At 44.4% G+C, this 19,777-nt stretch overlaps 2 protein-coding genes across 2 annotated transcripts; both read right to left on the bottom strand.

Annotated features, from left to right (window-relative positions):
• Positions 1 to 3: 3 nt before the first annotated feature.
• zfyve9b (zinc finger, FYVE domain containing 9b) lies at positions 4 to 13,345 on the bottom strand. Its single transcript, XM_031822447.1, has 16 exons — positions 13,183 to 13,345; positions 9,514 to 10,334; positions 9,208 to 9,307; positions 8,859 to 9,070; positions 8,255 to 8,387; positions 7,712 to 7,834; positions 7,411 to 7,566; positions 6,279 to 6,503; positions 5,558 to 5,640; positions 5,249 to 5,353; positions 4,801 to 4,951; positions 1,948 to 2,028; positions 1,524 to 1,686; positions 1,168 to 1,273; positions 867 to 1,046; positions 4 to 584 (listed from the first exon to the last, which is right to left on the bottom strand). Exons 1-16 carry the CDS (start codon positions 13,244 to 13,246, stop codon positions 423 to 425), a joined length of 2,865 nt encoding a protein of 954 aa, XP_031678307.1. The 5' UTR covers positions 13,247 to 13,345; the 3' UTR covers positions 4 to 422.
• Positions 13,346 to 13,832: 487 nt separating this feature from the next.
• On the bottom strand, positions 13,833 to 16,926 carry btf3l4 (basic transcription factor 3-like 4). Its single transcript, XM_020480205.2, has 6 exons — positions 16,821 to 16,926; positions 16,147 to 16,214; positions 15,009 to 15,122; positions 14,590 to 14,791; positions 14,299 to 14,358; positions 13,833 to 14,206 (listed from the first exon to the last, which is right to left on the bottom strand). Exons 2-6 carry the CDS (start codon positions 16,198 to 16,200, stop codon positions 14,160 to 14,162), a joined length of 477 nt encoding a protein of 158 aa, XP_020335794.1. The 5' UTR covers positions 16,201 to 16,214; positions 16,821 to 16,926; the 3' UTR covers positions 13,833 to 14,159.
• Between the last annotated feature and the right edge of the window lie 2,851 nt (positions 16,927 to 19,777).

Here is a 19,777-nt window from a genome sequence, read left to right as displayed (position 1 = left end):
TTAAACATGAATGAATTCAGTTTGCATCAAACAGCTAGCTACAGGTCTACTGATAAATAACATCAAGTCATTCTCATTTTCCCATTGGAACTGAATACAGCCCCCAGTTTAAAGGCATTCTCAAAATATGGGTATTTATTGAAAATATACAGAAATGTACCATTCTCAAGCCATATAATATTTACTGCTGCAGATGCCAAGGCAGGGTGAGCTTTGGTGAGTCAGACCACTTACCATCCAGCCACCCTTTCTTAGAGGCTGGCTGAGACATATATCCTGGAGGCGAGTTACTATGTCCCATGAAAGAGCTTACTCCTCCAACCAATGCTGTTTTGAAGCTATCAAACTCACACCAGCACAAATGGAGAACCAGGGGAGAGGATGGTGTGGGGATGAGTGTGTGCACTTTGATCCCCTTTCCCCTAGGAAATGTTCTCCAGGATATAGAAAATGAGCTCCATGACTAAGGGTTCTTCGCCCCTCTTGCGTCCCCTGCTGTGGATGATGGGGATCAGCACTGTTTCCAGGGCTTTGAGGTACGGGGCTGGGAGGGGCAGGCCGTTACTGCCGGCCACAAACCACACCTGGAACGTGGAAAAGCGATGTTAACCACCACATCTATGGGTTCAACTGCTAGCTTTGGTAATATTATGCAGGCCTATATCCAATCACTATTTAAATAAAGAATAACTTTATATTAAAAGGTGGTCAACCACTCACATATTAGTCATTCAAGAAGTATTACAACTATTGAAGTCAGGCAGGAATAAAGTGATATACAATTTCAAAGATTACATTTCCTCAAAGGTCTAAATTGGCCAATGACCTACGTTCAGTATCTTCATCCTAGCCAATGGCGCCCTCACCTGGTGGGAGTCCAGCGTGATGCGCAGCCCCAGTTTAGCCATACCATCCTCCTTCAGCAACTTGAGGTGTGGGCCCAGTGCCAGGCAGAATGCCCGGGCCAGTCTCTCTGTAAGCCTGCTGTGTTCTGTATGGTGGTCACCCTGGCTCTTAGGATGACCCCCCTTCTGTAAGGAGAACACCTGAAGGACACAAGACAACAATGCACTTACAGAATACAATAATAAAGAGGCTTTGAGTAGGAGTCAAGACTAGTGGTTAGATGTGGCCTAGATATTGTTTGGTCCAAAGGCTGGGGTTAACCTCTGTCCAGCGGATGACCTTTCCATTGGCCTTGTACTCAGACTTCTGGAACATCTTGATACTGCTGATGGACTCCATGGACTTGCCATCAATGGGGCTAATAACCCTGGGAGGAAACACACACACACACACACACACACACACGGTAATACAAAGTTGCAGGCAACGATAAAGAGTAGCCTACATCGATAGAGAATGGTTAATGGGCAGGGGGCTCACAGGTCTGAGACAGACTTGGAGACTGGATGAAACGACAGTGGGTTAGGGTTAGTGAGAGGTTAAAGGTAGTATAATGATAGGCTACAGAACTAGCCATGGAACACTGATCAGGGCAGATGTAATGACCAAACCATTACCCCTTGTTTACAGTGCATTCTTTCTCTTGCCATTGGACCTGGACATGCTCTTGGCTGTCTGATTGGTCGATCCGCCCACAGGAGATGTTGTAGTCTTTCATCTCCCGTAGCGACCGGCGAAGCTCCACCATGGTCTCCACAGTGATCTGCACCATCAGCCCATCTGGAGAGAGGGACAGCAATACAGCAAAAACACACACAGACAGCAACAAGGACACGCACACTCACCTGCACATACATACAGCCACACACACCTTGAGTGCACATGGACACACACATACACACAAACATTGAGAGACTCTAAATAAGGGAATCCTATTTAGGATGAATGTTAGTAGTAATGTTCTCTTAATAAGATTAGTACGAAAATGATTAGTACGGTAATGTTCCAGATCTAAATGAAGATACACACGGATGACAGTACCTTCAATGATGCTGGATTTGGCCAGATATCCTGATGCTGCTTTAAGAGCTCCACTGAACAAAAAAAAGCAGGAACCAGTGACTGAAACAAAACACAACACCACATATCACCACTTGACTTGTAAACTTAACAAAAAAAAGAAACGTCCTTTCACTGTCAACTGTGTTTATTTTTTAGCAAACTTAGCATGTGTAAATATTTGTATGAACATAATGAGATTCAATAACTGAGACAAACTGAACAAGTTCCACAGACATGTGACTAACAGAAATGAAATAATGTGTCCCTGAACAAAGGGGGGGGGGGGGTCAAAATCAAAAGTAACAGTCGGTATCCGTTTTGTCACCAAAGCCCCATATACTACCCACCATTGCGACCTGTACGCTCTCGTTGGCTGGCCCTCGCTTCATACTCGTCGCCAAACCCACTGGCTCCATGTCATCTACAAGACCCTGCTAGGTAAAGTCCCCCCTTATCTCAGCTCGCTGGTCACCATAGCATCTCCCACCTGTAGCACACGCTACAGCAGGTATATCTCTCTAGTCACCCCCAAAACCTATTCTTTCTTTGGCCGCCTCTCCTTCCAGTTCTCTGCTGCCAATGACTGGAGCGAACTACAAAAAACTGGAAACACTTATCTCCCTCACTAGCTTTGAGCACCAACTGTCAGAGCAGCTCACAGATTACTGCACCTGTACATAGCCCACCTATACATTAGCCCAAACAACTACCTCTTTCCCTACTGTATTTATTTATTTTATTTATTTATTTAGCTCCTTTGCACCCCATTATTTTTATTTCTACTTTTCACATTCTTCCACTGCAAATCTACCATTCCAGTGTTTTACATACTATATTGTATTTACTTTGCCACCATGGCCTTTTTTTGCCTTTACCTCCCTTATCTCACCTCATTTGCTCACATCGTATATAGACTTGTTCATACTGTATTATTGACTGTATGTTTGTTTTACTCCATGTGTAACTCTGTGTCGAACTGCTTTGCTTTATCTTGGCCAGGTCGCAATTGTAAATGAGAACTTGTTCTCAACTTGCCTACCTGGTTAAATAAAGGTGAAATAAAAAATAAAAAATCTGGTGTGGCAACCAGCTGCATTAAGTACTGCAGTGCATGGACTGCACCAGATTTGCCAGTTCTTGCTGTGAGATGTTACCCCACTCTTCCACCAAGGCACCTGCAAGATCCCAGACTTATTTTGGGGAATGGCCCTAGCCCTCACCCTCCGAGCCAACAGGTCCCAGGCGTGATCAATGGGATTGAGATCTGGGCTCTTCGCTGGCCATGGCAGAACACTGACATTCCTGTCTTGCAGGAAATCACGCACAGAACGAGCAGTATGGCTGGTGGCATTGTCATGCTGGAGGGTCATGTCAGGATGAGCCTGCAGGAAGGGTACCACATGAGGGAGGAGGATGTTCTCCCTGTAACGCACAGCGTTGAGATTGCCTGCAATGACAACAAGCTCCGTCCAATGATGCTGTGACACACCGCCCTAGACCATAACGGACCCTCCACCTCCAAATCGATCCCGCTCCAGAGTACATGCCTCGGTGTAACGCTCATTCCTTCGACGATAAACGTGAATCCGGCCCTCACCCCTGGTGTGACAAAACCACGACTCGTTAGTGAAGAGCACTTTTTGCCAGTCCTGTCTGATCCAGCGACGGTGGGATTGTGCCAATAGGCGATTGTTGTTGCCGGTGATGTCTGGAGAGGACCTGGCTTACAACAGGCCTACAAGCCCTCAGTCCAGCCTCTCTCAGCCTATTGCGGACAGTCTGAGCACTGATGGAGGGATTGTGCGTTCCTGGTGCAACTCGGGCAGTTGTTTTAGCCATCATGTTCGGATGTACTAATCCTGTGCAGGTGTTGTTACACGTGGTCTGCCACTGCGAGGACAATCAGCTGTCCGTCCTGTCTCCCTGTAGCACTGTCTGTCTCACAGACATTGCAATTTATTTCCCTTGCCACATCTGCAGTCCTCATGCCTCCTTGCAGCATGCCTAAGGCACGTTCATGCAGATAATCAGGGACCCTGGGCATCTTTCTTTTGGTGTTTTTAGAGTTAGTAGGCAGGCCTCTTTAGTGTCCTAAGTTTTCATAACTGTGACCTTAATTGCCTACCGTCTGTAAGCTGTTAGTGTCTTAACGACCGTTCCACAGGTGCATGTTTCATTAATTGTTTATGTTTCATTTAACAAGCATTGGAAACAGTGTTTAAACCCTTTACAATGAAGATCTGTGAAGTTATTTAGATTTTTTTGCTGAGTTTAGTATATAAACACCTTCAATATTACAGTTGGACAAACCAAAAATAATGACAGAACTAAGCTTTCTCCACCTGTATCTTTCACCTTCTCACATGACACCACATTGCCCTCCAGTGGTAGCTAAGGCACAGTTCTTGCAGTGAGCGCGTTTAAAAACATTGCAAATCATACATACGATTTTCCCTCGGCTGTCAAAGGCCAGATACATGGTGGGTGTTATGTGGCAGTCAGTATTACATCTCTGTACCATAATCTCTCTCTCCCTGATTGTAGGTGATGTGCTGCTGTGTAGCATTCCTTCTCTACTGGTGGTTCTCTTTGATTACAGGACAGGCAGTGGACTCTGTCTCAGTCTCCCTAATAATCTCTGCAACCCAGAAGTCAAATCTTGCATAATTTGTTCAGATTTGTATTTGTATTTATTAAGGATCCCCATTAGCTGCTGCTAATGTCCAGCAACATTAAGACAGTTATATACAATTTTAAATATTACATGCCCATGAGAGATTACGGTCTCCCCTAGCCCACATCGCCCTCTGTTGATTCTAGGGGAGCTCCCACCTTTGCGAGGCTGATTGTGGATGCTGATGGCCTGGGTCTGGTACTCGCCATCGTCCCCCTGAACACAGATGAGGTGGGAGTCTGCCGCCACGTTGAAGCATGCCCCCATGGCCAGCACATGCTCATTGGACTTATTCAAAGCCTTCATCAGCTGAGAAAGAGAGAGAGATTTTCTATTATCTATTTCACTTGCTTTGGTAATGTATACATATGTTTCCCGTGCCAATAAAGCCTGTTGAATTGAATTGAGAGGTGAAAGATAGGGGTAGAGAGAGAGAGGGAGAGGTGGAAGGGTAGAAAGAGAGGCATGATTGATATCAACCCTTGATCTATTGCTGAAAGAGTTGTTTATAACGGAGTTCTTTATCATTTATATGCATTTATAACGCCGTATTCATTACAGTTATTATAAAGCGTAACCAAGTGCTGCTTCATGATTTGCCTGTACCTCATCATAGCCGTTGGTAGGGATTTTAATGCAGGTCCTCTGAGCTTCCAGATCTACAGTGAGTCCAGGCACCACTGGCAGAGTGTACCGGTAATTCCTGAAGTCCTGGTAAGCAATGAGGGAAAAATGTGTAATTCATTAGGCCCCAAATGGAAGAAAACAGACCTAAACAGAGAGGGATTTTCTGAACTCGTCCAGTAAAAAACGCTCCATTCATTTTCCGTTGTAAAACACTTTGGTACGGTGTGCCCTAATGAACACAACCTTGGTGTTGATTGTTGTTAGTGTAATGAGAGGCAAGCTACTTACTACTAGTAGTCTCATGATGGTGTGGCCGGTTTCCCCAAACAGAGCCTTCCTGAAGCGCACGCTGTACAGAGGACAGGGGTAAACTGGAAAGGGAGAGGAACGCCTTAATGGGATGACACTGGATGTGGCCGTCAAAAGCTGCACACTGTGTCTCTGATGCATACAGGTGCACACACACTTTCTCTCTCACTTACTCACACACATATTCTCTCTCTCACTATCTCTATATATCTCTCTCTCTCTCTCTCTCTCACTCTCTCTCACACACACAAACTCACATAAATATAGGTTGTATTAACAATGGTGTTTGTTATTCACTGGTTGCCCTTTTCTTGTGACAACAGGTCACAAATCTTGCTGCTATGATGGCACACTGTGGTATTTCCCCCAATAGATATGGGATGAGCCAGGTCTGCCTTTGGCGGCTATGCTCACTGAGTCTGTACATAGTCAAATATTTCCTTAATTGTGGGTCAGTCACAGTGGTCAGGTATTATGCTACTGTGTACTCTCTGATTAGGGCCAAATAGCATTCTAGTTTGCTCTGTTTTTTTGTTTGTTAATTCTTTCCAATGTGTCAAGTAATTCTCTTTTTGTTTTCTCCTGATTTGGTTGGGTCTAATTGTGTTGCTGTCCTGGGGCTCAATGTGGTCTGTGGGGTCTCTCTTTCTCTCTCTCTCCAGCCACACATCTCTCTCCTGCCTCCAGAGTGCTGACTCACATCTGTACTCAGCCCCCAATCTGAGCATGAGGCGCAGGGGGAAAGCCTTGGCCCAGGGCACCTCATCCCGGTGGATCAGCAGGCCAAAGAGAAAGGGCTGGTTGGGCATAGGGAGACCCTGCAGGGACTGGAGGGTGGAGCGCACCCAGAGGAACCCTGCATGCTCCTCACAGCCCAGGAAACTACTGGAGAACTGGGAGAGACCCAGGTGGCTCAGTACCTTGCCTGCAGAGAGAGAGAGGGGGAGAAAGAGAGAGGTGGAGCGAATGAGAGAGAGAGAGAGAGAGAGAGAGAGAGAGAGAGAGAGAGAGAGAGAGAGAGAGAGAGAGAGAGAGAGAGAGAGAGAGAAAGAGAGAGAGAGAGAGAGAGAAAGAGAGAGAGAGAGAGAGAAAAAATAGAGATGGAGGGAGGGAAAGAGGTAATCAATGACTGTACAAAACATTAGGAACACCTTCCTAATATTGAGTTGCCCTCAGAACAGCCTCAATTTGTCCGGGTATGGACTTTTCAAGGTGTCGAAAGAGTTCCACAGGAATGCTGGCCCATGTTGACTCCAATGCTTCCCACAGTTGTGTCAAGTTGGCTGGAAGTCCATTTGGTGGACTTCTTTCTTGATGCACACATGGAATTGTCTCAAGGCTTAAAAACCTTACATCCCAACCCGAGCACTCAGTTCCGCCACCTCTGGTCTCTTGGTCCCTCACACCCCTATGGCACGAAAGCTCCCGCTCAGCCCAGTCAAAGCTGATCTCTGTCCTGGCACCCCAATGGTGGAACCAGCTTCTCCCTAAAGTCAGGACAGCGGAGTCCCTGCCCATCTTTCGAAACCCTACCTCTTTGAAGAGTATCTTAAATAACCTTCATGGTGCACCCATCCCACTAACACTGACTTTGTTGGTAACTACTATGTTGAGGGAAAATGTACTTGATACTATTGTGATGTGTTGTGGTCTCACCTAGCTATCTTAAGATGAATGCACTAATTGTAAATCGCTCTGGATAAGAACATCTGCCAAATGACTAAAATGTCAAATGGAAGGACAATGGGACTCTTTCAAGCCCTGCTTCAGAGCTCAATCCAGTGCTGATCAATGGTAGCTAACTTGCCAGACCACGTCAATGCCAGTCTCACCTGTGAGGGCGTCCCTGTAGAGCTGTATAAAGTGGCTGAAGATGTCTTTGGGGAAGCTCTTCTCTTCGGGCAGACATTGCAGCAGCACCACCACTTCCACCTGGCCCACCGCGTGCATGCCCTTCGACGTCACACACCAGCACTTCCTGTTTACATCTGAGGAAAGCCAATGAGAGGTAGGGCTTCAATGTGAGGTTACATGTGACTTGAATGATTCCATAGTGAGCTAAGATGAAAACAGGGTGTCACACAGTGTCAATAACTGAAAAAAGGTTGAATGTTGAGAAAAAATGTCACATACAGTTGACTAGCTTGACCATGGCCAGTAGGTTGGCGTTGAGGACAAAGACCAGGGAGTTGGGCCTGCCGCTCTCCAGGTCCTGGATGAGAACCCTCTCAGAGGGCCTTTCCTCCACCGTGTAGTCTGGTGAGACAGATGAAACGGTGACCTAGACATCCTTAGAAACTATTCAAAAGAAGTGTCCATTTGACAATCCCAGTACAGTGAACTAGCCAGCCATTAGCATCTCCAGTAGCTAACTACCTAATGCTATGACAATCCCAGTACAGTGGGCTAGCCTTCTGCATATCCTGTAGCTGACTACCTAACCCTATGACCCTCAAACTCAACCTCGAAGCCAGGTCCAGTTCCACTGCGTTTTTGTTGTTGTTCCCCTCTAATTGGGGACTGATTTAGACCTGGGACACCAGGTGTCTGCAATTAAATATCAGGTATAACATAAAACCAGCAGGTACCGGTCCTAATAGGATAAGGGTTGTGAGTTAGCGTTTAGCTAAAGTGAGCTAGCGGTAAGCATCTCCAGTGTTGGTAGCCTGGTTGTACCTCCTTTGACTCCAGTAGAGGTGAGGATGGGAGGGAGGCCATCCAGTGGGATGAGGTTGGCAGAGCTACTGATGTGGCTACTGACCAGGGTTGCTGTACCCCAGCCACAGGGCCCACACACCTCCTGCAGAGGCTATACGGAGAGGGGAGAAGAATACTTTATTCATCCATACAAGACAGACATTGGTCTTCTGTTGTACCACACACACACACACACACAGTGGCTGGAGCAGTGGGCAGCTACTAGTACCACACCAGTGAGCAGTTTAGGGGTTAAGTGCCTCGCTCAAGGCCACAACTGCAGGCGATGGCATCTAGGACACTCTCAACCAGATGTCCCCCTGTCAGACATGGGATTAGAACCAGCAACGACCCACTTCTCTAGCCTTGAGGCTCTCGGCTACCTGCTGCCCCAAGGAAGAGGAGAGAGGGAGGAGGAAGGAAAGAGAGAGAGAGCTTATAGATTACTTTGGGTTATGGATATCAAAGGTATCAACAGAAAGACTGATAGTACACTACATGTGAGCACATCCTTAGCTATTTTATGTTCATTTGAAATCAATTGCATTAAATGAGTCTTGTCTGACAATGGTTTGTTACATACATTGAGCAGGGGCGGCCCCTGTGCTATTGGTGTCCTCCGGCTGGTCTGTGGTGACCCAGTGGCGCTTCTGATTGTAGCAGCTATACTTCTCCTCAATAATAGCGGTGAGAAGGTGGGGCCTCTGATTGGTGTACAAGGAGCAGAGTCTGATTTCTCATTGGATAGGATTTCATCAGCAAACAACACCCTCCTTCTCCCCCTGGGAGGGGTTCCTAAAGAAAATAACAAGAGAGAGAGAGTGTCAATAATATTGACAGGAACATGTTTCTGCATGTTGCACCAATGAACTGTGTAAAACACCGTTGTTGCCTGTAGTGTCACGGTAATAGTGTTGTCAGGTGATACTCACCTTTCACTAGAGTTGAGTGACAGGAGACACAGACACGCCCCTCCTTCCCATCCAGGTGCGTTAGTCGGAACTTCAGACCGGAGCACACTGAACAGAATACCTGTAGGACACACACACACACACACACACACACACACACACACACACACACACACACACACACACACACACACACACACACACACACACACACACACACACACACACACTAACGGGGTCAGCCTCCTTTCTCAGGGACAAGAGACCATAGACAAACATGCAATCCCTTCTTAATTTAAATACAACCAAGTGGTGTAAGGCCCTCACCTTGCCACAGGCGCGGCAGTGGTGCCTTCTCTTTGTGAAGGTGAACCTGACTTCACACATCATACAGACCAGCGTATGGGCGTCAGGGACCCACACGGGGGCCACCTCCCCCAGGATAGTGCCTCGCTCCCTGGACAGAATGCCCGTGGGGCCGGCCTGTAGCTCATTGTCTGGATCCACTGATGGGGAAGGCGTGCAGTCCCCCACAGCTCCCTCTTCACTGTCTACCTGTGCTCTGTTGGCATTAGTCTCATCATTAGTCAACCCGTTGGCTTTGGTCTGGTTCTGAAGCCCCAGTCTGGGCCCCTGGGTCTGGCTGCCTTCATAGAGCTCCTCCACAGGATGATCAGACGTGGCGTCCAGGTCAGTACCTATGCCATCTGAGCCACTGGGTGAGTCGTGCAGCTTACGTTCACTCTCTTCCAGCTCCTTCTCCTCAACCACAGAGTCCTCCTTGAAGGAGGGCAACTGAGGTCTCTTCTTCTTCTCCTTCATCTCCACCTCTGGCACTTTGGAGGGTATGAGCATCAAAGGGGTGGAGGCCTTCCCGAAATGCCTCTCTCCCCATGTGGAGAGAGTTGTCACAGCGCAGTTCCCCTCCTCCAGCTGTCTCATCAGCCTCTGAGCGGAGGTCTCTAGTTGGGAAATGGGACCCTCTTTTGTCGCCCCTGGGATTTTGGATTTTGCAGGGGACTCTGATCCGATGTGCCCACAGCCCAGCTGTCCTGGCTTTGTGACATCCCCATCTTCGAGCATCAGCAGACAGGGTCTGTGGAGCCAGTGGTGCTTAGCATCCATCAGAGACGGAGCATCCGATTCATCTGTTCATACAAAGACGTGGATGCAGATCAAAACCATTGGAAGAGAAACGTCAAATGAACCTGACAAAGACCTTCTGCTTCACGCTGAGAGAAAAAAACTGGCTATAAGGAACATAAAACATTCAGTCCACAAGCGCATACACGCACTCACAAAAGCGTTCGTTGTATGCACGCACGCACACACACACACACACACACACACACACACACACACACGATAACCATGACCCCAGATTTGATGGGCTGTGTTCCTAGGTGGTAATTGGCCATTTATCTTGTTGCATCTAATAGGTTGAACCAGATCTATATATATAAATTATCCACTGACTCCAACATAAGTGCACTGTTGTCCTTGAGAGAGCTTTTCTTGCATCCCAAATGGGACCCTATTCCCTATGAAGTGCACTACTTTTGAATAAATGTTACTTTTATTTAACTCTTCAGTTAAATAAAGGTTAAATTAAAAATTCAGCCCACGGCTGACTGAAAACATCTTTATCGGTCTGCTAATACATGACCGGTAAAGGCCCAGTGCACTACTTTTGTGAAAAATGTAAACAATGTATTTGTGTCACGTTCTGACCTTTATTTCCTGTGTTTTGTATTTAGTTAGTATGGTCAGGGCGTGAGTTGGGTGGGCAGTCTATGTTTGATTTTCTATGATTTGGGGTTTTCTATGTTTCGGCCTAGTATGGTTCTCAATCAGAGGCAGGTGTCATTAGTTGTCTCTGATTGAGAATCATACTTAGGTAGCCTGGGTGTCACTGTGTGTTTGTGGGTGATTGTTCCTGTCTTTTGCACCAGATAGGGCTGTTTAGGGTTTCACACGTTTCTTGTTTTGTTGTATCAGTTGTTCATGTGTAAGTTTACATATTAGAAGAACCATGGACACTTACCACGCCGCATATTGGTCCTCTGATCCTTTTCGCCTCTCCTCTTCGGAAGAAGAGGAGGAAATCCCTTACAATTTGAGTGTTTACCAGCATTTGTAACTTCAGTCTGATAATTATCTGTATCTATCTATACTTGTGGAATATAAAAATACTTGCTTGATATGTTTTCCAGTTTCTTGAAATACTTTGCAAATGCAACTCTATGTGAAAACTGAAATGATCTATTCATTCCTTTTCGTAGATGCTCTTACAGTAGTGTGTGCAGACATTTCCATACTGGTCCCCTGTGGGAATCAAACCCACAACCCAAGCATTGCAAGCGCCATGCACTACCAACTGAGCCACATCCTCACATCACATCATCACATCATCACAAACCACTTGATGGCTCAATGTACTCAATTAATGCACTGTGCATTATTTTCCTTCATTGTGATGAAAAGCCTGCAGGTACAACCCTAGATGACCAGCCTATGTACAATACAGTAATATACACTTACATTAAATGGTTTGTAAGGATGGTAAATTAGTACTGCACAAAAAGTGGTTGTTTTCCACATAATTTGATTAAGAAAAATATTTTATTTGATGTGGACATTTTGTGTCTTGCCCATAACTTTGAACCTTTTGATGTAAATGTTTGAGGACAGGGTTTTGTTCTTTCTAGATTACGTTAGAATGACAATTGCAGAGAAGGGACAAGGCAATAACTCTTACAATTCTAACTATTGAATCCTACAAGATACTGTTCTCAATTATAAACTGGGTGATTCGAGCCCTGAATGCTGATTGGCTGACAGCCATTATATATGATACCGTATACCACAGGTATGACAAAACATGTATTTTTACTGCTCTAATTATGTTGGAAACCAGTTTATAATAGAAATAAGGCACTTCAGGGTTTTGTGGTATATTGCCAATATTTCATGGCTAAGGGCTGTGTCCAGGCACTCTGCAACAGCCCTTAGCCAAGGTATATAGGCCATATACCACACCTACTCTGGCCTTATTGCTTAATTATACAACTACTGCACACACAAAAAAAGGCCAGCACTATAGACGCCTATATCAGTCCGCTAATACTAGCAAAGGCCCAGTGCACTACTTTTGTGAAGAAAAAATATATATAGATATTTTTCAGGGGGTGCTGCAGCACCCTCAGCACCCCTACTTCCCCAACAGTGGCAAAATTGGATGTTAGATTATGTAGCCTGCATTATTATTATACATTATGAATCAAAGTGTATACAAATAGCTATAGGCTTAATGACAAGATAATGAATGGATAACGACAAGAACACAAATTAAGACAATATTAATGTAATTCTATATTGTTTAAAAATTCTACTTCACTATCGACTGAAATGCACCAAAATGTTATTACCATGAGAAAGAAAATCGGAATCATAATTCAGATTTTGAGATATGCTGTGATTGATCTCTCCTCGGTTGGTTATTGTCTCTATTGCACAATTTCACATAGCCTTTACTGGCGTTGGTGAATTATTTTCGGGGTAAAACTGCATTGCAGCTTCAACCCCGTTATCGCACCCCAAACCTTCCATTCATGCTGACAATTACTAAACAACAATAGGGCCCAACCTATTCAGCTGACTGAGCGTTTGCGGTACGGTGACTCAGTATCCAGCACACGTGCAACTGTTTTAAATCCCCTCAACCAGCGAACACGGCAATGCGACATTTGCTGATCATATCGCTTCATTAAATGTTGCAGAGTAATTAAGCACAATATTATCTTTATCACGCTATTCCCAAAAATAGTCGTTTTTTCCCAGTAATTCGTATAGGCTGAACAATATTCTCACTTGTGCCTCGATCTGTCGTTCTATGAATGTGTCGCGAGCAGCAAGACGCATGATTGCAGATCAGCTATAATTTCCCCTGATTGAAATACATCTTGCATCTCTATACAATAGAATTAAAAACCTTACCGTCTGTCAATGCACCCAAGAGGCTTTCATTCTCATCGTCCCGGGCACTGAAGAACTTCAACATTTTGTAACAGTAGCGAAGAAAATAAAACAGTCTTGCTCACTATCAGAGGGAGGATTTCCCTCTATTCCCCCCTCTCCTTCTGCCCCCGTGCTACACTGCAGGTATTCTTGAATGAACTCAAGGATGTCCTCATATGTCCTTTTCTAAACCAGTGTACACTGTACAGTAGACCACACAAGCCAGTTTAATTGTATCTAAATCTTGCTCTCACTTCTAGCCAAGTGTCTACTGCACATAAGAATTAATGACTCCTGATTAAACATTTTAAAAGTCTTAAATCATAATACAAGTCATGTGTACATGAAACCTCAGAAAGAAAACATTTGTCTAAAAATACAACCACAAAAGGCCATTATCTTTGACCAGTGATATTATCATCCAAGTCAGTCTGATATCTGCTGCACAGCCTGATGCTGGAGTTGAATGAATTACTTTTGAGTTTAAGGCAACACCTGCTTGAATTTAAATATATAGTGACAAAGAAAAGCTATGCATCTTGATACTACAATAATGAACCAGGGTGGCAGACATTGTGAAAATTGTAGTATCCAAAAACAACAGCTAGAAAGACCACAGCACCATGTACAAAATGTTAATCACCTTTATTTTGTTTCATAAACAAACAAAAAAAACTCTGAAGACTAGCTTTATTTTAAAGACCACCGCAATCCTGATCGAGACTGACAATGTGGTGCAAAGTACTGAACTGTAGACCAATGTGTTGGGAGTTTAAGTGCGCAAGTCAGTCTGATAAGGGCTGCATCCGTGGGCCATTTCAAAATACACAAGTCTCCGGTTGACAGGATAGTGTTTGAAATGATATGCCTTCATAGCTAAAAGTTAAAACACAGGAGAAGTCGCCTTTCTTAATTGCAATTCCAATCCTTGTTTTGGGTCTTGAGGGGAAGATCAATCAGTTTGCCTCGTTCTTTGATGCTTCGTCAAAATTCTCCACCAGGTCTGAAGAGAAAGGGAGAGGAAAACAAAGGATGGTTTTACAGGTTGAAATTATGTGAGGTTTCCTCTGAAGTCTTAAACAGAATCATCCTTACCTGGAACGTCATCATCTTCTTCTTCAATATCTTCTGCTTTAGGGGCTTTGTTGTCAAGCACTGAAACAAAACAAGAAATTGTACGCAATAACCATCAAGACGTTCTTTGGGTCTCAGGTTGCAGAATAATCCCCAGGGGTGCATTCATTAGTGCACACAGCAGAAAGCTATAGCAAAAGTTAAACAAAAACAAGAGTTTCTATTGGACAAATTCAGGTAGGTCCCTCCGTTTTTATTTACCCGTTTGGTTCCTCGAAAATACACCCTAGCCTACTGCATCTGCCAACCCACCTTGCCGAGGGAACTGCTCTGCCAGTTTACGCAGACTGGTGAGGCTGTCGGCACCCAGCTGACTGAGGATGCCCGGGAGCATCTCTGTGAGCTGCTTGGTCTCGGCGTGGCCAGTGATAGCGAAGGTGTTGGCCGACAGAGACGCCTGCACTTTGGGGTTGTTGAAGTGGATCACCGTGCCGTCATCCTTGATCATGTTTACCTAGTGACAGAGCAGGTGGGGGTTTCGGTTACTTCAGATTCTTCTCTAAGTTTGGTGCCCAAAGTGACTGACATACAAGACTGTAGCCCATGCAAGAGTCATCAGAAGTGCAGTCATTTCATTCAAATTAATCTATAAAGTGGAGACAGGAGTCTCAAAGGAGGGAGGAAATATATATGAAACGTGCAATGCATGTGAAACGGTTGCTGTTGCTTACCTCTTCAATACCAGCAATGTTGTTGACAGCTAATTTCTTTAGCGAACTCTGAAGTTTTTTGTCATCGGCTGTTGCCGTTCTGTGTACGACCTTCTTCTTCCTACGTGCCGAGCCCTAAAAACAATACAGGGAGATGTAGGAACATACTTAGAGGTTAAACACAGCAGGGGTATATCCAGTCCTCTGAGACCTCCACCTGGTGATTTGTACCAGGCCTAAAGCCCCCCAAAATTAAGAGCAATTAAAAATAAAAATAAAGTCCCTCTGGGCTTACAACGGCAACCAACTAAGACAGCCAACACAATGGTTCTCAACAAGAACAGTGTTTGGACACTCTACGTGTCTATATTTCCTTCAATGGCACGTGTGTGTATCTCATGTTGTAGCCCTGGGGTATTCAAATCCGAGTCTGGAGGTCCCAAGTACTGCGTGTATTCTGTTCTAACTCATAATGAATTGCATAACAGAACGATGTTCAATGTTTCATTTTACAGAAATGGCCTGCTGAACGACCATTTGAAGAAAGGAGTGATTATGGTGGCCCAGAGGGCGATTGTCTATGGTGTGCTGCACGAGTTTTACGATATTAAAAATGCCACACCTCGTCAACCAGGAGCAAATATACCTCAAAGGCGGTTGAAGACTGTGCACAACATTTTGGGGAAATGTGTTGTTCAGTACAAACCATCAAGCAATGTAGCAAACGTTGAACAGAACACACCCCTGGTGTCTCATGTCTAAATCAGTCCTTCATTACAGCGGGAGAATGAAAACATCATGTGCCACCGAGTTGAGGTTCAGACTTGAATTTGCCCCGTGAAGCCCATAGTCCCTAAATCAGGGGTGTGTTCAGTTCATTAAACGTTTATGTTGTGTGACTGTTTATACTGAACGATACATTTCCCCAAAACGGTGCACATGTCCCTCAATAGTCTCAGTTGTACATATGCTACTGTTCAGTGGGTGTGGCCGGATCAATATGGGTGTGTGAGCATTTGAAAGAACACTCCTGCCTCCATAATCACATTCTTCAATTTGTCGTTCAGAACTGCACCGTTTTTGTTGAAATTACGACTGCACACCGTTGCTGTCCATTTCAAGGGAAGTAACCATCACTAAAGACTGATAATTATCTTACCTTTCCTCCTATCCGGACCTGGGCTTGAAGTTTCGCTAATTTTTCTTGGTTCATGTTACTAACGTGTCCTGGAAAAAATGAGAGGGGTTATGAGTTAGAGTAAAACATGACAATTTATCTGTTTTCATTTGGAGGCAGTCAATATGGGTTGGCAATTTATCAATTATCAAATATCAGTAAAACAATGTGTTCCATAGATGACCAGTGTCAGATAACCTCTCCACTCAGGTTACAACACCATACGGCTGCTGCTAACTAGGATAGCTAACTTACTATGTTTAGTTATGAGCCCTTTATCTAGTTAGCTAACCACATTTAACATGAGGGAGGGGGGGGGGGGGGGTGTAACTAACTACGGTGAACAGTAAGTAGCGAACACAAGAACATGCCATTTGAAAACTAGTTTAATCCACGTGCGACACCTTTCACAAAATATGGTGTCTGTCGCCGACGTAATATAAACACATTTCCAGATATAACTAACATTAGCTAGCCAGGCTAACGTTAACCAGACAGGCTGGCTAGCAAGCTAATTTAGTGGACTTGCTGGGTATCACACGAAGTGTCAACGCCTCTTTTCGCCTAAAATACTTCGTTCCCGGTCAACTATCAAACACACATGTAATTGTAGACCACGAAACCTCTCGTATTTACGTAAACACGATATACCATACCTGATCCGAAGATATCCGAGGAAGCATGCGACAGCGAAAGATGGAGGATGACTATGAGCGATAAATGACGTAACTCACCATATGACTAATATCTTCTTCCGTGGTATCATAAAACCTTTACGAATCCCCCTACCGCACAGGAGTAGTATAAAGGGGACTGTCTGAGACAACATTTTGATAAGATTTCTTTGTTGAAATGCAATTAAACAGAACCATTCTAAGTCTCTGTATAAACAATATCCCTCATCACCTATCCATCACTGGAAATGAATTTGAATTAAATCACTTTTATCACCTGCCAGCATAGCCTATAACCAAGACATCATCAAGGACCCCACACACCCCAGCCATGAGCTGTTTACTTCCTTACTGTTGGCAGATGGTATCAGAACTAACGTTCCGATAGCAACAGTCTCAGAGACAGTTTCAATTTACAAGCCATCAGACTGCTGGACACTTGAACTAGACTGACCACCTGCACTGACTCTCTCTCTCTACACACACACACACACACACACACACACACACACACACACACACACACACACAGTGCTGCTACCAGACTCTTATTTACTATTGCACAATTTAAACACTTGCGACCCAATGAGACATATGTAAATATTGTGCTTTCCTCTATTCTACTTATGCTAAAATGTCTATTCTATTGAGCATTTTACTATATTTACGTGTTCTTATTTTATCATTTGATTTCTTATTGTTGTTGCATTGTCGAGAAGGAAACTGCAAGTAAGCATTTTGTTGGATGGTGTATACCACGTGTATCTTCTACATACGACCAATAAAACTTTAAACTTGCTACACACCAGCGGTAATCAGTCTGGCAGACTGGTTAGTATGGGCTTCGGAGTGGCGCAGTGGTCTAAGGCACTGCATCTCAGTGATAGAGGTGTCACTACAGACCCTGGTTTGATTTCAGGCTGTATCACAGTCTGCTGTGATTGTGAGTCCCATAGGGGGGTGCACAATTGGCCCAGTGTTGTCTGGGTTAGGCTGTCATTGTAAATAAGAATTTGATCTTAACTGACTTGCCTAGTTAAATATAAAAATTACCAGGCTACATAGGCTAGAGTTAGTGCTGTCTGGAATCCTTGGAATGTCCCTACTCTAACCTTAATTCCTACTCTTTACCATAATAACCCTTACCTTTAACTGTTTTAATTTTCAACTTCATTGGGGTGACGAAATCCGAGTAAGGGTTGCCTTCGAGAGACATCAGAGATTGTAACATTCTCTGTTTCACGGAAACATGGCTCATTCGGGATACGTTATCAGAGTCGGTACAGCCACCTGGTTTCTTCCATCTCTCTGGTAAGAAGAAGGGCAGGAGTGTATGCCTTATGATTAACGAGTCATGGTGTAATCATAACACACAAGTCCTTCTGTTCACCTGACCTAGAATTTCTTACAATCAAATGCTGACCGCATTATCTACCAAAGGACATTCTCTTCGATTATAATCACAGTCGTGTTCACCGCTCACCCCCAAGCAGACACCTCGATGGCCCTGAAAGAACTTCAATGGACTCTATGTAAACTAGATACCACATATCCTGAGGCTGCATTTATTGTAGCTGGGGATTTTAACAAGGCTAATCTGAAAACAAGGCTCCCTAAATTTGATTTGCATGTCTAATATGCAACCCGGGCTGGAAAATTTCAGTGGAAAACTTCCACGACGCATACAAAGCCCTTCCTCGCCCTCCTTTCGTTAAATCTGACCACGGCTCCATTTTGTTGCTCCCAGCCTATAGACAGAAACTAAAACAGGAAACGCCCGTGCTCAGGTCTGCTCAACGCTGGTCCGACCAATCTGATTCCACGCATCAAGATTGCTTCGATCACGTGGACATGTTCCGGATAGCGTCGAACAATAACATTGATGTAGACGTTGATTCGGTGAGCGAGTTTATTAGCATCTGCATCAGTGATGTTGTGTCCACGGAGACAATTAAAACCTTCCTCAACCAGAAACCGTGGATTGATGGCAGCATTCGCACAAAACTGAAAGCGCGAACCACTGCTTTTAATTAGGGCAAGGTGACTGGAAACATGACCAAATACAAACAGTGTAGCTATTCCATCCACAAGGCAATGAAACAAGCTAAGCATCAGTATAGAGACAAAGTAGAGTTGCAATTCAATGGCCCAGGCATGGAGGTATGTGGCAGGGTCTACAGTCAATCACGGACTACAAAAAGAAAACCAGCCCCGTCGCGGACCCCGATATCTTGCTCCCAGACCATGCTGGTCATTTGAACATCTTGGCCATGTTCTGTTATAATCTCCACCCGGCACAGCCAGAAGAGGACTGGCCACCCCTCATAGCCTGCACCTTATGACAAAAAATACAACATTCAAAATACGAAAACGTAACAAAACCATTAATTACAGTAAGAATGTAGTTTGAGATTTCTAACTGTTTCCATCAAACAGGAAAACAAGAAAGTTGTATAAATGGATTTAGATTGTAGATACAGCGCTTTGCATTACCCATATAGGTGTTTAAACAAAATACAGAGTGCATGATCTGCATTTTAGGGGGCATAGGTCAAATCAGTGTTCATGGTTGATATGCATAAAGTATTACTCAATAATTGCATTATACATCATTGCATTTTCACTTATCTACCAAACACATTTGGCTGGCTAGTAAAAACATCTTTCAAGCCATTTCAGTTTTGCTGATGGCGTATTTACTGAGTTTTGCCTTTGTAGGGCAGCATAGCCTAGGGCAGGGGTGTCAAACATATGCAAGGGGTTCCGATCCGACGTTGGTTTGAGTAAAACAAAACTTTTTATTTTTTAAAGAAACAAAAAAAAAAGGGGGGGGGGGGTGAACAAACTTGATATTTAAAATGACTTAAACCAAATTGGGAAAAAATAAATAAAAATCCAGAAAACCGTCAGACAAAAAGTACTCTCACTTAGGACAGAGA

This window comes from Oncorhynchus kisutch, linkage group LG4, assembly GCF_002021735.2.
Source record: "Oncorhynchus kisutch isolate 150728-3 linkage group LG4, Okis_V2, whole genome shotgun sequence".
NCBI classification, from domain to species: domain Eukaryota; kingdom Metazoa; phylum Chordata; class Actinopteri; order Salmoniformes; family Salmonidae; genus Oncorhynchus; species Oncorhynchus kisutch.
This window is presented reverse-complemented; position numbering and strand designations above follow the sequence as displayed.

Coding starts and splice junctions, on each gene's coding strand:
- zfyve9b (XM_031822447.1), bottom strand. CDS start 13,246: ATGTTGAAGTTCTTCAGTGCCCGGGACGATGAGAATGAAAGCCTCTTG. Junction 7,835..8,254: donor CTCTACTGGAGTCAAAGGAG/GTACAACCAGGC, acceptor CTGTCTCACCAG/ACTACACGGTGGAGGAAAGG. Junction 1,047..1,167: donor AGGTCATCCGCTGGACAGAG/GTTAACCCCAGC, acceptor TGTGTCCTTCAG/GTGTTCTCCTTACAGAAGGG.
- btf3l4 (XM_020480205.2), bottom strand. CDS start 16,200: ATGAACCAAGAAAAATTAGCGAAACTTCAAGCCCAGGTCCGGATAGGA. Junction 14,792..15,008: donor ACATTGCTGGTATTGAAGAG/GTAAGCAACAGC, acceptor CTCTGTCACTAG/GTAAACATGATCAAGGATGA. Junction 14,207..14,298: donor AGAAGATGATGACGTTCCAG/GTAAGGATGATT, acceptor CTTTCTCTTCAG/ACCTGGTGGAGAATTTTGAC.